The sequence below is a fragment of the Diospyros lotus genome, chromosome 15 (assembly GCF_014633365.1).
Source record: "Diospyros lotus cultivar Yz01 chromosome 15, ASM1463336v1, whole genome shotgun sequence".
Lineage (NCBI taxonomy): Eukaryota > Viridiplantae > Streptophyta > Magnoliopsida > Ericales > Ebenaceae > Diospyros > Diospyros lotus.
In genome coordinates this window covers 12,929,380-12,944,276 of record NC_068352.1, presented here as the reverse complement: position 1 = coordinate 12,944,276, position 14,897 = coordinate 12,929,380, and the positions used below count along the sequence as shown (strand labels likewise).

Here is a 14,897-nt window from a genome sequence, read left to right as displayed (position 1 = left end):
TTTACATTTTTTAGTGTATTTTTGTTTCCTCGTGTACTTTTTTGATAAGCAGCCCATAACATTCCGCTACCAAAGACATAAGAAATAAGGGCAGAATAGGGATACTGAAATAGGAGAAGGCTAATTGGTGCATGTGCAGACAACTAATTCAATTAAGGGATAGAATGGGAAGAGTTGGGGGGGGGCATGTGCCAGCAACAAATTCCTATAAATAGAAAAGCAAATGGAGTAGAAAGGGGGAATATAGAGGGAGAGCGTGGACCTCTCGAATGTCCAATTTTCTTTCATTTTGTTAATTTTCAGCCTTGTAATTTCTTTCGATTATCAGTAATACAAGTAATCCAAGCTAAACTATTCTTAGTATCCTATCATTTTTCTCTTATTCTGATTCCCTTGGCAAACACTAAGAAAATGTGTAGCTTCTTTTTTTCTTTGGTTGTTATTGATAAAAGCTTTAATAAATTCTATCCTTACTGATCAAAGAAGGAGATTGATTCTTCAACCAAGGCATTAAACTAGGTACGTGCATGATATCAAAGCTAAAAGAAAAGGCTTGGCACATAATAACATCTTCCCGGCCATGGAATAAGATTATTGACACGTAGTTCTGAATGTGGTTGTGGAGATCTCCTTTTCCAAAATAAGCGTTGATTAGGGGCATCTTGAATTTGAGAGGTAAGGGCTTCTCCATGATCTCCGAAGTAAAGGGAATCTTCATCTTATGCTGAACTTCTTTAGTGTGTACTAGTCTCTTTTGTTCTAATACCTGCCCCATTCTCTTTTCCATGTTTGCAAGCTCACGAGTAGTAAAAGCAGATTGATTATCCCCTTGTTCTTTTCTTATCTAAGGACTAGGTAGGATTTTAGCTTCTCTCGCTGTAGTACTTTCCACAATTTTCAAGTATTTTCCCCTATGGGGCTGAGCGACCCTAACTTCTTTTCGGACTAGGGCTATATCTGGTCATTCTTGTCTTTTAAAGAGGGTCTCTTGCACTCCCCTTCCTAGGAAGCCTCTAGGAGACGATCTTGCTAGAGAGTCTCCCTTAAGGCTTCAGGGGATTTGGTAGCAGTTCATATCTTTTACATAGTTTTGTGAGGTAAGTGGCAGTGGGGTTAGAGGCATGAAATTCTATAGAAAAACCGCCATCTCCTGGGGAGCCTTGGTACTTTCTTTGTGTTGTTGTCTCAAGGCTTCATAATCACTCAAGGGGGCAGTCAAAGGTTCTATCCTGGAGGCTTCAGGAGCCCCTACCGGGAGTGTAACGACCTGTTAGTGAGTCTAGATTATTTGGTCATTATTTTTGGTATGTGTGGTATGTAGATATATTTTGTTATAACTTGATCAATGTGATAAAAATAAAAATTCTCTATATGTTGAAAAGTCAAGGAGATGGGTGTGGAAAAGTCAAAAATCTCATGTGGGGATATGTTTGTATTATTGAATAAAAGGGAGGGGTAAAATGGAAAAAAAAGTGAGAGTGGTGGTTGGAAAGTGGCAGCATGCCACTCCTCCTCCCTCTCCTCCCCAAACTTCATCTTTTTCTTCCTCTTTCTTCTTCTCCTTATCCGAATTCTTCTTCTTCTTCTTGCTATCTTAGAGCTTCAAAGGGGGGGAGATTCAGCAGGTTGCTTCTTCTTTGGTTCCATCAAACAAGGCAAGTTCCTTCTTCTTCTTCTTCTTCTTCTTCTTTGTTAATGCAAGTTCTTTCCTTGTTCTTCTCTCCGAGATAAGGATTTCAAATCCTCTTTTAGTTCATGGGTCAAGGGTTCATTCATTCTCTCCTTGGGGTTGGGATTCTTGAAAGCTATTTTTGGTCTAGGTGGGTTTTTCTTCATGGTTGTAAATCTTGTGGGTCTCTTTGTATGATTGATGGTTCTCTTTCAAAGTCTCAATAGGGTTTTGTTTCACCCTTCCTTCTTCATGGAATGATGCATTATTTGATTAAGGTTAGGGCAAGGCAAGATTTGGTGTTCTTGCTTGCATTTTTCCACTCTTGATTGTGGTCTTCATGTTGCTTCTCAGTATTGAGCGATCGACAGTATGCAAAAGCTATTGACCGTATCCAAGGAAAATGTATGTTTGTCGACAATTTTGGCAAAACTGTCAATTGTTTTCGGGTTCATATCAACTGTGTTCTGATCCCTGTCAACCATTCTTGGGAGAAATGTCGTAGGCTGTCAACCGTGTGCTTATCATGTCGACCGTTTGGTGGGGTGAGTCTTAGTTTCCAACTGTCAACTATTTCTAGCGCAGCAGCTATCAACTGTTAGAAATCAAGAGGGTGATGTTCTGGTTGTCAACTGTTCGCCCGAGGCTGTCGACCATTCGTGGTCTGTTGGGAACAAAACTATTGACCTGCCCTAGTTAGCTGTCGACCGTTTCCTTCCAAAACACAGCAACGGTCGCCCGTTTCTTGGCAACTGTCGACCAATTATGCCCTGTTTTCCATCCTTGCCGTTTAAATCCCTTGTCTTCTTCTCCCCACTTCTCAAATGGATTATTAATAAGTCCAATTGGTGATTAGAGCTTTGATTTTAGTCCCGGAAAAAGGAAATTCATCCGTGAGGGTAAATTGGGTAAATTTTATGATGATGCATGATTATATGGAGGTTTGAAATAACTTATGAGAATATGATAATGGAAATTATTAATCAATTGCGTGCGAGCATCCATGACCTTACATGTGTATTGAATGGGTTTCATGTTTGTGATATTGAGTTAAAGTGTTACCATGGGTAAGTAGTAGTAAGAAATCTTTTGTGCATATGGTTATTTTTGTATGCAAATGTATGTGTTTTAAAACCTTGGGTTGAGTTATTGAATGGGCCCCAAGGACTATGTTGGTCTTGGGTTGAGCTAATTTTGAATGGGCCCCAAAGACCTCATGGTGAGTATATGAGTGCATAGCCTTGGGTTGAACTATTGAATGGGCCCTAAGGACTGTGCTGGTCTTGGGTTGAGCTAGAAGTAGAATAGGCCCCAAGTACCACAAGAAGCTTTGTTGAGTGCATAGGCCTTGGGTGGAGCTAAGTTTGAATGGGCCCCATGGACCGTAGGGTTTGTGTTCACCTATGTACATGTTAATACTCATTAATGTTCAAAAATGTGATTGTATGCTCATAATTGCATGTATGTGTTGCAATATGAAAGGGTATGGCATGATATAGTTTATGAAATGTTATAAGTGGTTACTCCCTACTTGTTTCTTGTTATTCATGCCTTGAGTTATAATGCTTTCATTGCTTTATATTATATTCGTTGAGCCTTATGGCACACCCTTGCTTTTGCGTTATTCCAGGTAAGGGCGTCATTCCAGGTAAGGGCAAGGCCATAGTTGAGAGCAAGGCAGGTGGCGCCAGAGCCAAGGTTTAGTATGTGTATAGAGACATCCCAGCCAAAAGATCCTTGAGGGTCCATTTTGAAGCCATAAGAAAAAGGGATTTATTTTGTGATTAGATAGTTTTGTTGCCCTTTCATTTTGAAATGTATGGGCGGTTGAGCCCTAAATAGATTATTTAATGTGAGATGGTGCATTTATTTATTTGGCTCCTATTGTTAATGAGCAAGATTGGAATTGTAATCATTTCAAGTCATATATGTATCGATTTTGTGGGGACCTTTTTTCGAATTCCTATGCTAGCGAGATATTCGAGAGTGGGCCTTTACAAGGAGAGTCTCTCGCTATCTATTGGGAGGACTATCGACATCATGGCCCTCTTCATTTTGTCTGTCTCCAGCTGCCTGGGATCTTGTGCGAACCATCTTCAAATGTTTTGTTTTAGCTTTTTGATCGAATTCCCACAAACTTGCTTGAATACAATAATAAAATTTATGTTTAGAGATTCATCTTGAAGCCACCAACTCTCTACAAGAAAAAAAATGATCAGAGGACGAAGGATATTCTCAGCACAAACACTAATGCTTAAGTTAGATTCTCGTAGGATGCAGAATGCAAAAGAGGTTGCAGAGCTCTTGAATCAACATTAGTAATGTACTTTTTTTGGAATAAGGGCTCACTTATTTATAATTGAGCTGAGGGATTTGTAATAATCATCCATGGTATTCCGAGATGGACTAGGATTTGAACTATTGTAGATAATCCTTATCCACTAAGCAATGCGTGAAGGAAATTTAGAAGGTAGGTTTGCACGTTTCCTGTGGGAATACCCAGCCTAGGGAGGTCTCTGGGAGACTTTGAAGTCTCCTGGAGGATGAGCTTGCGGAGTTTGTTTAATAGGTCTCTCAAAGACCCTTCTCTCAAGGGGGTCTTCTAGGCCCTTTGTGGCTCTTTCCTTTGCTTTTACCCATTGTTTTCTAGTTTTAGGCTTGTTTTTGATGGGCTTTTGGCAATGGGCCTTGATTCATTACACATCAGTATTGTTTGGACAAAATTTAAAAGTGCTTTTAACAACAAAAGCAGTTTTTCTACTATAAAGCACAAGTAGGAATTTGGAGCTTCATTGGCCGAGAGATAGATAAAGCTGTAAAGCAACCTGTTTGGTGTGACACTAGCTGTGGAGTCAAAGACCATTAATAGCTGGAAAGCAGTACAGCTCTTAAATAATATGGCTTGTGTATTCTGATAAGCATTCTAGAGAAAGGATGTGGTTGCCAAATATGGAATATTTGTGGGAGTGGACTATGGTAGAAGTATGACCTGTAATGAGGACTTTGGAAAGGATACTTTGAAGGTCGAATGAGTTCCTAAGCCACGCCCAACATGTTGGAAATGGTGAGATGACTCATTTTTTAAGCCATCTTTGGTGTGGGACATAGAGACTCAAGATTGATAGAGGTGCTTCAGTGGTAACTACCCAACAAGGGAAGGCCTTTATGTTGTTTGGTATATGGCCTTTTATCAAGATTTGAATTATGAGGAAATTCAAGACTATTTACAATACTTATTCTTTATTACCTCTCTCTTTCCTCATGGAGTGACAACTCCTTCACATGGAGTGCAGCAAGTTAAGGTAGATTTCACGTGATATTTTTCATGGAGCAGTGGTGCGCCAACAGGTTTCTTATTTTCCTTGCTGAGGAAAATGGATTTTGAAGGTTACGCCAAAGTTCTTTCTTTCTTTCTTGTCTCTTAGCAAGTGGATGGCAGGCCATTGAAGTATTTTAACCATTTTTTTTTAGATAATCAACTACTACTATTTTAACCATTAATAACTTAATCAAGAGGGGACAGACCTTTTAACTTATGTTAGATGTGAAACAGGATAAGGATGTAGTTGGTGATCTTCTTCTTCATTGTAGAATTGCAGAAGAATTGTGGTCCATGACCTTTAGCGTGCTTCAACATTCATTAGATCTTCCCAGGGACCACTTTGGATATAACTTGTGGCTGTAGAGGAGCTAACTAAAATAAGTGAGAAACTGAGTCAGGTCTGGGACCTGGTGCCTGATGTTTATGCGGTGACATATCCAAAGGAAAAACATGGGACGTCTTCCATGTTTGAAAATACATATTGATGATAAATTGGCCCCCTAGTAGAAGGCAACTTGTTTCCTTCCACAGCTGTGTCAATAGAATGAAAATTTAGGTTCAGGAATACATTCTACTTCTTAATCTTGGTTGAAAATATATTGTCCTCTAATGCCTTATATCCCCACATCAAAACTGAATAATCACAGAACACTATTTCAATAAAGCACAAAAAATACTATATCACCAAAAGAGAGAGAGAGAGAGAGAGAGAGAGAGAGAGAGAGGAATGGCCGCATGCTGAGGCCATAGGCCAAAACATCTTTTGTAATGTTGCTCGGCATTGTGAAAGGAATACTTTTATTAATATCAGTTATAAGCATAAGCAACAAGGGGGGTCTGTCACAATTGTGAAAGGATATTCTTTTATAAATATAAGTTATAAACATTATTTAGAATTCATATTAGTTTGATTGTATTAGGTGCTGTATATATTAGTTGTACATTGTACCTATCTTAGGTAACTTGTACATAGCAGTTACAGTATTTTAGTATAAATACTTGTAACCCTAGATGCATATAATTGAATCAGTTTTTCCCTCTAATCTCTCTTTTCCCTCTCTTCTTTTCTCTCAGTTCTGTATATCATTTCACAAACATCAAGGGGGATGAGAGTTTTCAAGCAAAATTATGTAAATTTTTCAAGAAAGGGCACTTCAACAAACAACAGCAGATGACGTGAGAGAAAGCAACTATATTATTTATTAGCTCACCATCATAATGACAAATTGGAACAGAGACAATAATTGGTTGTGAAGATGTTTTCACCTGCATCCTGCAAGGAGATGGTTAAAGTCCTAAAGTAGGAAAATAAGAGTACAAGAATAAACAAGATGAAGAATATGCTTATTTTGACAGTTCTTACCGAATTTACATAGAGGTAGCATAAGCAAGTAGTTGTGGTGCCTTTCTTTAATCTAGATAATTTGGTTGGACTCAAAGTTGAGTCTCATTGTTGGTAAAATGCAACCTAAAGGGGGCAGTTACAAGAAATTCACTTTTGTATCCATATTGACCTCAGTAATCTCTATAAACCTAATCACCTAAATACACCAACTTCTAAATCAACTCCACCTCAATCAGCACTACTAGAATAAACTTAAAATCTTAATAAATAATATTCATCTTAAAACCTTAATAAATAAGACATTAGTAGCTCACCATAAAATCTTAGAATTATGTTGACATAATTTATGAATGCTTTGAATACTAAAATCCATACAATTAGACTTAATTCTTTATTGAAAATAGTTTATCAAAACCAAAATCAAGATTGAAATACACAAATAATCTTACACGACTCTTCAACAAAAATATAGTGTTTTTTATGTGGTATAAGCCTTTCAATTGTTATGTTGTTCGGTTTTGCACCAGCTTAATTGAGCCACTTTTTTGCTTAAAAAAGGTTGGCCTCCAATACCCCCACCCCAAAAACAAAAAAAGATAAATCTCAAAAAGTAAATGCGCCAAAAATTATCTTAGCTTATCTCACTGTCACTAAATAGACAAGATAGATTTCATGTTTCTATGTAATGTCTTTTCATAAAATATAATATCCACCTTATTCTAGGGATCTTACTAACATTTTCTTGAACATGCTATAACAAAAGTATTGTAAAAAGCTAGCTTTTTGAGGCAGCTTCAAAACACTCAATCAACTTTTTTCTTAAAAAAATCAAAAAGTGAACAGAAGCTTTTTTTCCCCCCTTAAAAGAAGCAAACTTGCTGAACAAAATCATCATCATTATTCCAAGTTAGGGTTGGTGGCAAACTTACTGAACAAAAGAACAAACAAAAACCTCAAAAAAGTAAAATGTACAAAAATAAAGTTTTAGGGCCCATTTGACACAAGTTTTCAGTTTTCTACTTTTGGGTTTTCAATTTTTGTTGTGTTCAACTTTCATTCTCATTTAAAAAAAAACGAAACCTTAAGGTTGCATTCTCTTTACTGTTTTCAAGTCATTTTTAGTTTTCAATTTTCTAAAATAATGAAAATGCGTTCTCTTTGCTGTTTTTAAAAATGCATTTTTGAAAACAAAAAAAAAAAATTGTAAAGAAAACTCAAAACAACAAAAAGTTGTTTTGAGTGTTTTCATCCAAAACAAACTCAAAACTCAAAACATATTTATTATTTATTTATTCATATTTTATTATTGTAATGAGAAAAAATATTATAAAATTCATTAATTTTAAAATGTATATATTTTTTAATAATATATTAATATTAAATATTTATAATTTACTTAATAATCAAATTTATTGAATAAAATATCATTAAAAATTATTTTCAAATATTTCAAAGAGAACGTGTTTTCTAATTTTCTGTTTTGAAAAATAGTTTTTCAAAATGACAAAGAGAACGCGTTTTCAATTTTCTAAAAACAGACTACCAAAACAGAAAATTGAAAATGAATTCAAAACTCAAAGCTGAAAATTGAAAAGTAAAGAGAACGCAACCTAAATGTTTGATAACTGTAGTCCCACCCTCCCCACCGCAAGCAATAGAAGTTGTCAAAGGATCCTCCAACAAGTCACCAAGACACCAATGACTCCCTTAGGTTTCTCTAGCATGACTTCCTAAGCCACTTGCTACTTGTTTTGAAAGGGTCAATGGTAGTCAGGCAACTAAGGTCTCCAACATCAAAGAGGCTAGAGGAATGGAAGAAATTGAAAATTGTAAAATCACATTTTTCTTGTTTTCATTTTTTTCAAAAGAAAAAATTCTAAAATCAAGACATCAAAAATCAAACACCTTTTTGTTTTTGTTTTGAAAATAATGAGCGAGCACTAAACAGGCCATTAGCTTTTCTCACTTTAATAAAATAGATGAGGTATATTTGACATTTTGTAACTCTTCTCATGAGGCATAACCTTTGTTATATTATATGGGTATATTGTTACAAGAGTTAGGTTGGGACATCTTAATAACTTCGAAGGAACCGTAAGCTATACATTTTATCAACGCATAAGTTCAAAAGAAATAAGGCAAGCATTAAAGAAAATGAAAAATCATAAGGCAATGAGACCGGATAATATACCAATAGAAACATGGAAATACATGAAAGAAGAGGGCATCTCCTGGCTAACAAAATTATTTAATGCGATCCTTAAATCAAAAAAGATACCAAATGAGTGGGGGAACAGTACTTTGGTTCCTATATACAAGAACAAAGGAGATGTTCAAAATTGTGAAAATTACAGAAGAATTAGGTTAATAAGCCATACCATGAAACTCTAGGAGAGAGTAATAAAGCACAGGCTCAGAAAAGAAACAGACGTCTCGGAAAATCAGTTTAATTTCATGCCTGATAGGTCAACAATGGAAGCTATATACCCACTGAGGCACTTAATGAAAAGGTGGATCATCAGAAGGACCTACATATGGTGTTTATAGATCTAGAAAAGGCCTATGATAGGATCCCTAGAGAAGTATTATGGAGGGTTTTAGAGAATAAATGAGTCCGAATAGCCTATATGCAAGCCCTTAAGGACATGTATTATGATGCAGAGACAAGGGTCACAACATGCAGAGGGGATATTGAACCGTTTAAAATTATAATGGGACTGCATCAAGATTCTGCACTAAGTCTATACTTATTTACTTTAGTAATGGATAAACTCACTAAACACATTCAGACAGAGGTACCATGGTGTATGCTACTTTCAGATGACATGGTGTTAGTGGATGAAACAAAGAGGGAGTGAACACTAAACTTGAGTTGTGGAGAAACAATTTAGAATCTAAGGGATTTAAATTAAATAGAAGGAAACAGAATATATGGAATGTAAATTTAGTAAGAATGCAAGAGTGGATGATGTTATAATAAAATTGGAAGACCAAATCATAAAAAGAAAATACCATTTTCGATATTTGGGATCAGTGATTCAAAAAGATGGAGAAATTCACGAGGATGTCACGCATAGAAATAAGGCAGGTTGGCTAAAATGAAGAAATGCATCGGGGGTGTTATGTGATGGTAAAATTCCATTAAAATTGAAAGAAAAATTCTATGGGACAACTATAAGACCAATTTTGCTGCATGGCTCAAAATGTTGGGCAGACATATACCAACATGAGTAAAAGACAAGCGTAGTAGATATGAAGATGCTAAGATGGATGTGCATCCATACAAGAAAAGATAAAATTAGAAATGAGGTTATTTGTAATAAGGTAGAAGTAGTGCCAATCAAGGAGAAGATGAAAGAGACTAGACTAATATGGTTTGGTCATATGAGAAGAAGACCAAGAGACACTCCTATGAGGAGAGTTGATGAAATGGAACAATTAGTCTAAAAAAGAGGTAGAGGCAGACCCAAGAAAACTTTAAGAGAAACATTAAAGTTTGATATGAAGTGTATGAGTCTAAATGAAGATATGACAAAAGACAGAAATACATGGAAGTCTAGAATTCATGTAACCGACCCCACATAGTGGGATAAAGGCTGGATATGTTGTTTATTGTTATCATTTCCAAACCCATGTCCCAAGGTACTACAAAAATGACTAATAAAACCTAGCTCTTTTTAGCAATTGCCAAATACTACAGAACAAGAAGTTAAGCCTTAATCCCACTAAATAGGGTCCTTTACATGGATTCAAGCTCACAAATTATCACCATTCATGACTATATTTTCTATAGGACCATTATATTTGTGTCATGCCTAAAAGTTCTTTTACCAAGTTTTTATTTTAAATATTTCTTTCTCCATTTTTTACTTCAAACTTCTTCCATTATGTTCATTCTCCTCAGATCCGGCCATGCTAGGTCCTACCAAGATACAGCCATGCTTGCTCCTACCAAGATCTGCATCTACGACTTCTCTCGCTACCACCTGCTTCTACTGTCACGTCCTACCGTCAGGGGCGGATGTAGGGGGGGGCTGGCACGGGCTTCAGCCCGTGCCAGCCCCAGCTAAATAGTAAAATATATATATATATAACTTAAATAGTAATATATATATATAAATATATAAAAGCTCATGCACAGCCCAGTCCCATGCCCTCCTCTGCATCCGCCCCTGCCTACCGTCACCATCTCCGTTGATCTACCGTTTTAGATCTCGCTGGATCTGCCTCTTCATTCTTTCATCAGTCTCTCATGGTCTCTCATCGGATCTGCCTCATTGGTCTCTCGTCGGATCTGCCTCCTCAGCTACTGTCTCTCTAGCCATCATTTCTTAGATCCGACCATCAATCCGTCAAATCCAACCATCAATCCCTAAGACCCGATCAAATATGACTGTCAAACCTCAAATCTAGGTATCGTTCTTCAGATCCGATAGCCACCATTCAAATCCAACTGCCCTTCGCTCAAATCAGGCCATCGTTCTTCAGATCCGGCTATCAGTTTTCAGATCCAGCCGCTCTCGTCCAGATCCACGCCATTCCCATCCAGATCTCGTGACTGCTTATCAGATCTCGTCTCCTTCCAGCGCAACTCTCAAATCAGCGTGCCTTCAAATCTCATGTTTGTTTCTCCTTCCAACACGTCTCTCAGATCTCGCAGCCTCTTCTCCGAATCTTATGCATCGCACAAATCTTGCATCGTCGCTGCATCATCAATCTGCCATCATTGTTGTTGTCACTAAGATCTACCTCCAGTCATCACCTCCACAGCCTTCAATCGTCAGCTGCCTCTGTTACTCATTTGCAATCAACCCAAAGCAGTCGTCATCTACAACAATATCTCCACGTGCACTCGGATAAATTACATTTGTAACAAATTTGGAACATATAATATATATGTTTCAACTTGAGGGGGAGTATTAGATTTATATTTAAGTCATACTTATGTCATGGCTTATGTCATGACTAACTTAGTATTAGTATAAATAGGTGTACAATGTATTTGTTTATTGAGGAATTTTTTTCCTCCAACCAGGGTTTCTCCCTCTCAAGTTCTCTGATTCAACAGTGTGCAAGTTGGGAATGGTGGATATTCATTCACCAGCTTGAGGAGGAGTGTTGATTCCCAAAGGAAAAGATAAGAAAGTTCAGCTAGAATCTCAAAGAGATCTATTAGTCAAACTATCCTTAGTTTAGAAGCTAATCACATCTTAAGTTTTTTGGAAATTGCTAAATTAGTTTTGGAATACTTTCCTATTCGTGTATAGTCAATCTTTCCTAGTTTTGGCCTTTATAATCTTTCCTATGTTGTTAAGTCTTCAACCCTATAAAAGGGGTTGTATTGTTCGTGTAAATATATGAGAAATACTTTCAACTCTCACAGAACGAAATATTCAAAGATTGTTATAAATGTATGCGCAAACCCAATAATTAACATTCATTCTCCAAGATCAATGTTAATAAAAGTATTTATTTTAAATTAAGGATAGTAATGGGCTTTTACAAAAATAATAAGAGTAATATAGTAAAAACAATAAGAATATTTAAATATGTTCTTTCTTCCCCCTTCCATTCTATTATGGAACTCGTTTACCAAACAACATAAAGAGTTTCCCTTCCTGTTTCATCCCCTCCCCTCCCCTCCCCCTCCATGTAACCCCCTCCAAAAAAAAAAAAATCCAAACAAGGAGGAAATAGCTTGGGCAACACTCCTTGCTTGGCTCAAATCTCTTATTTTTCTTTCTCTTACTTTAACCAACTTGTATATATCCCTCCTGTTTTAGTCTTTTTATTTTTAAGTTAATAGTACAATTTTTCTCATAATGTCTTAAACTTTGGTTGCTTGAATTGCTTGTTTTTTAGCTAAATTATACACTTTCAATTTTTCTAGTCTTTTGTCACGTTTTGAATTGTAAGAAGCAATTTAATTCCACAATAGAGTAGTATCCACAATTCAATATCTTATGTCACACATTGTTTCCTTGAAAATGAATTGTATTTTTTCTTTTAAATCCCACCATTTGATTCTAGGACTTCACTTGTTAATATTCTTTCTTCTCCATTTTCTAATATGGGAGTCGAGGACCATAAGCCTATATTGAGTGGTTAGCCACTCTCTTGATGTAATTTTACAAATGCACACAATTATTTTGCCTCATAAGAAAAATGTCTATTTTGGTAGTTGATGAGCCACTTTATATGTGACCAAATATTCATCTTAGTTTTTGAAATTGGTATTGGCAATGATAAGATCATATGGAAAAAATTACAACAGCTTTCTCGCATTATTTCTTTCTCCACCATTGAGATAGTCTGGCTTTTTGAGAAGAAGACCAAAAAGAGTTTGAGAGCTAGAACTTGTATAGGCAACCCTTGTTCTAGTAGAGAAAGACTAAGAAAATTTGCTAGAAAACTCTTATGCATGACATGAATTATAATAACCTTTATAGAAGTGCTCATGCTTCTCAGGATAGAAAGAATGCAGCAGTTCAGTCTTCTTTTCTCTCTTATTTGTTTCACAATTAACTGCAAATTTAAGATCCTTCTTTATGTGCACTCATCAGCCAGGATTTCACCCCCCAACATACATTACAACAAATAATTTAGTGTTAATCAGCAAAAAATTACCAAACTTTGAAATAATGCCACAGATCAGTCTTCTCTTCTCTTTTATTTTTCCTTTTTTCACAATTAACTGCAAATATAAGATGTTTCTATATGTGCACTCATTAGCCAGGATTTCACCCACCAACATACAATACTACAAATAATTTAGGGTCAATTATCAAAAAATTACCAAACTTTGGCCAGTGTATCAAATCTACAACAAGCTCTAAACTTATTGATTTTACATTTGAACTTCCAATTTTGTATCAATTCTACAACACCATTAAAATTAACATAATCAATACTATTTTCATGTATCAATTATTGATTTTTCTTTTCATTTTTCATATTTGATTATGTACATAATTAGAGTTTTCCATTATATGCACAGTTAAGTTTGAAAAATGAAGAAAAAAATCATTTAACGGTGTTGTAAAATTGACAAAAAATTGAAAGTTCAAATGTAAAATTGATAGGTTTTAAAGTTTGTTGGAGATTTGATGCCCTGGCCAAAGTTTGGTATTTTTTAGTAATTAATCCAATAATTTTGAATTAGTAAGTTATTATTTAGTCAATAACACTGTGAATTCTTTTTTTTCCTAGACCTACATACATTTAAATACCAACAACATTATATTCACATCAAACCATAAAAAAGGTAAATATAATAAATTTAGAATTTAACTCCAAGAGATAGGATGAATTATAGTTCAAGGTGCAAAACTATACTAATCCTTGGCAATAGACCTCCTCCAGACGCACTCCAGTGCACTTGTTTGGGGCATGCCAGTATACTAAGCTAACATATAACATTTACTCATCACAATTACACAAAATTCAATTGGAACATCTAGACAAGCTAAAAAATTTCAGTCATATTGGCAAATTCTACTATATAATAGGTTGGCTACTTTATTCTAAAATCTAAAGAAATAGAGTTCTCGGAACCATGAATAATTTCAAGTCTGCAAGTTAACAACTGAAAGTCACAAACCTAGGTAAAAGAAATTATACAAACATAAGTATACACAATCATAATATGTCCGCACATCCTGATTCATGTAATTCAGATAAGATGTCAACATGGAAAGAATTTAAGATGAAATGTACATGAACCAGTAAAAGGAAAACAAACCTGCGGTAAATTGTTGCAAAAAAATGTCTAAGTTTAGAGTACATTGGAGACTCAATGTTACCAAATTCCTGCACATCAAAGGGACTTAAGTTTCCAAATTCATCAAAAGGGATGAGAACTTACATCCAATACAACAACAAGAAGCCTACAAAATTTTTCCAATTTTTTTTAAATGACATCCATTTGTCCTGAAATCTTCATGCCTACCAAGTTTGATAGAGAGATTACCAAAAATGTTGGAGTTCTCCCGGATGGACTAGCACATCTGCTCCAGCCAAACTTGCAATAACCTGAACCACCTGTTTGCGAACAGTAAAAAGGAATTATGCAAGGACCATTACAAACGATAGAGCCTAACCAAATACCTGAGGCTATAAAGATGGAATAGACAATGCTTGAACTGGAAAATCACTTATTCTGTTAGACAAATAGGTCCTACGGTAATGCTTATATATAATTAACTGATGTAACAATACTGTGTTGGAGTATTTTAAATATCAAGTTGCTATTGTGCTGTTTTTCTTTATATATATGTCTTCCTTTATATCTTCGGTTAGTGATTATTGTTGCTTTCTGTCTTGTAATGAGCTGTCCTATTTAAAGCAGCTCATCCTCAAAATAATTAGAATGCTCATTATTCATTTCTGAAAATTTTCATTCTTCTTCTTCTCTACTTCAGTTCGTGTTCTGTTCGTTTCACGCCCTAGGGTTTTCATTTCATGGTATTAGAGCCATTGCTCTAACCTGATGGCCTCCAATCAAACTCTTGATTCTTCCTCGTCTCCTCCTCCTCGTTCTTCCTCCTCTTTATCAACCACAT

At 35.7% G+C, this 14,897-nt stretch overlaps 1 protein-coding gene across 1 annotated transcript in view; it reads right to left on the bottom strand.

Annotated features, from left to right (window-relative positions):
- LOC127791938 (actin-related protein 8-like) overlaps positions 1 to 14,897 on the bottom strand; it is a gene marked incomplete at its 3' end in the record, with an annotated part of 75,046 nt that overhangs the window by 41,187 nt on the left and 18,962 nt on the right. Inside the window, 3 exon segments of the mRNA XM_052322144.1 lie at positions 6,203 to 6,264; positions 14,078 to 14,145; positions 14,306 to 14,376. Coding sequence (XP_052178104.1) covers positions 6,203 to 6,264; positions 14,078 to 14,145; positions 14,306 to 14,376 — 201 coding nt within the window.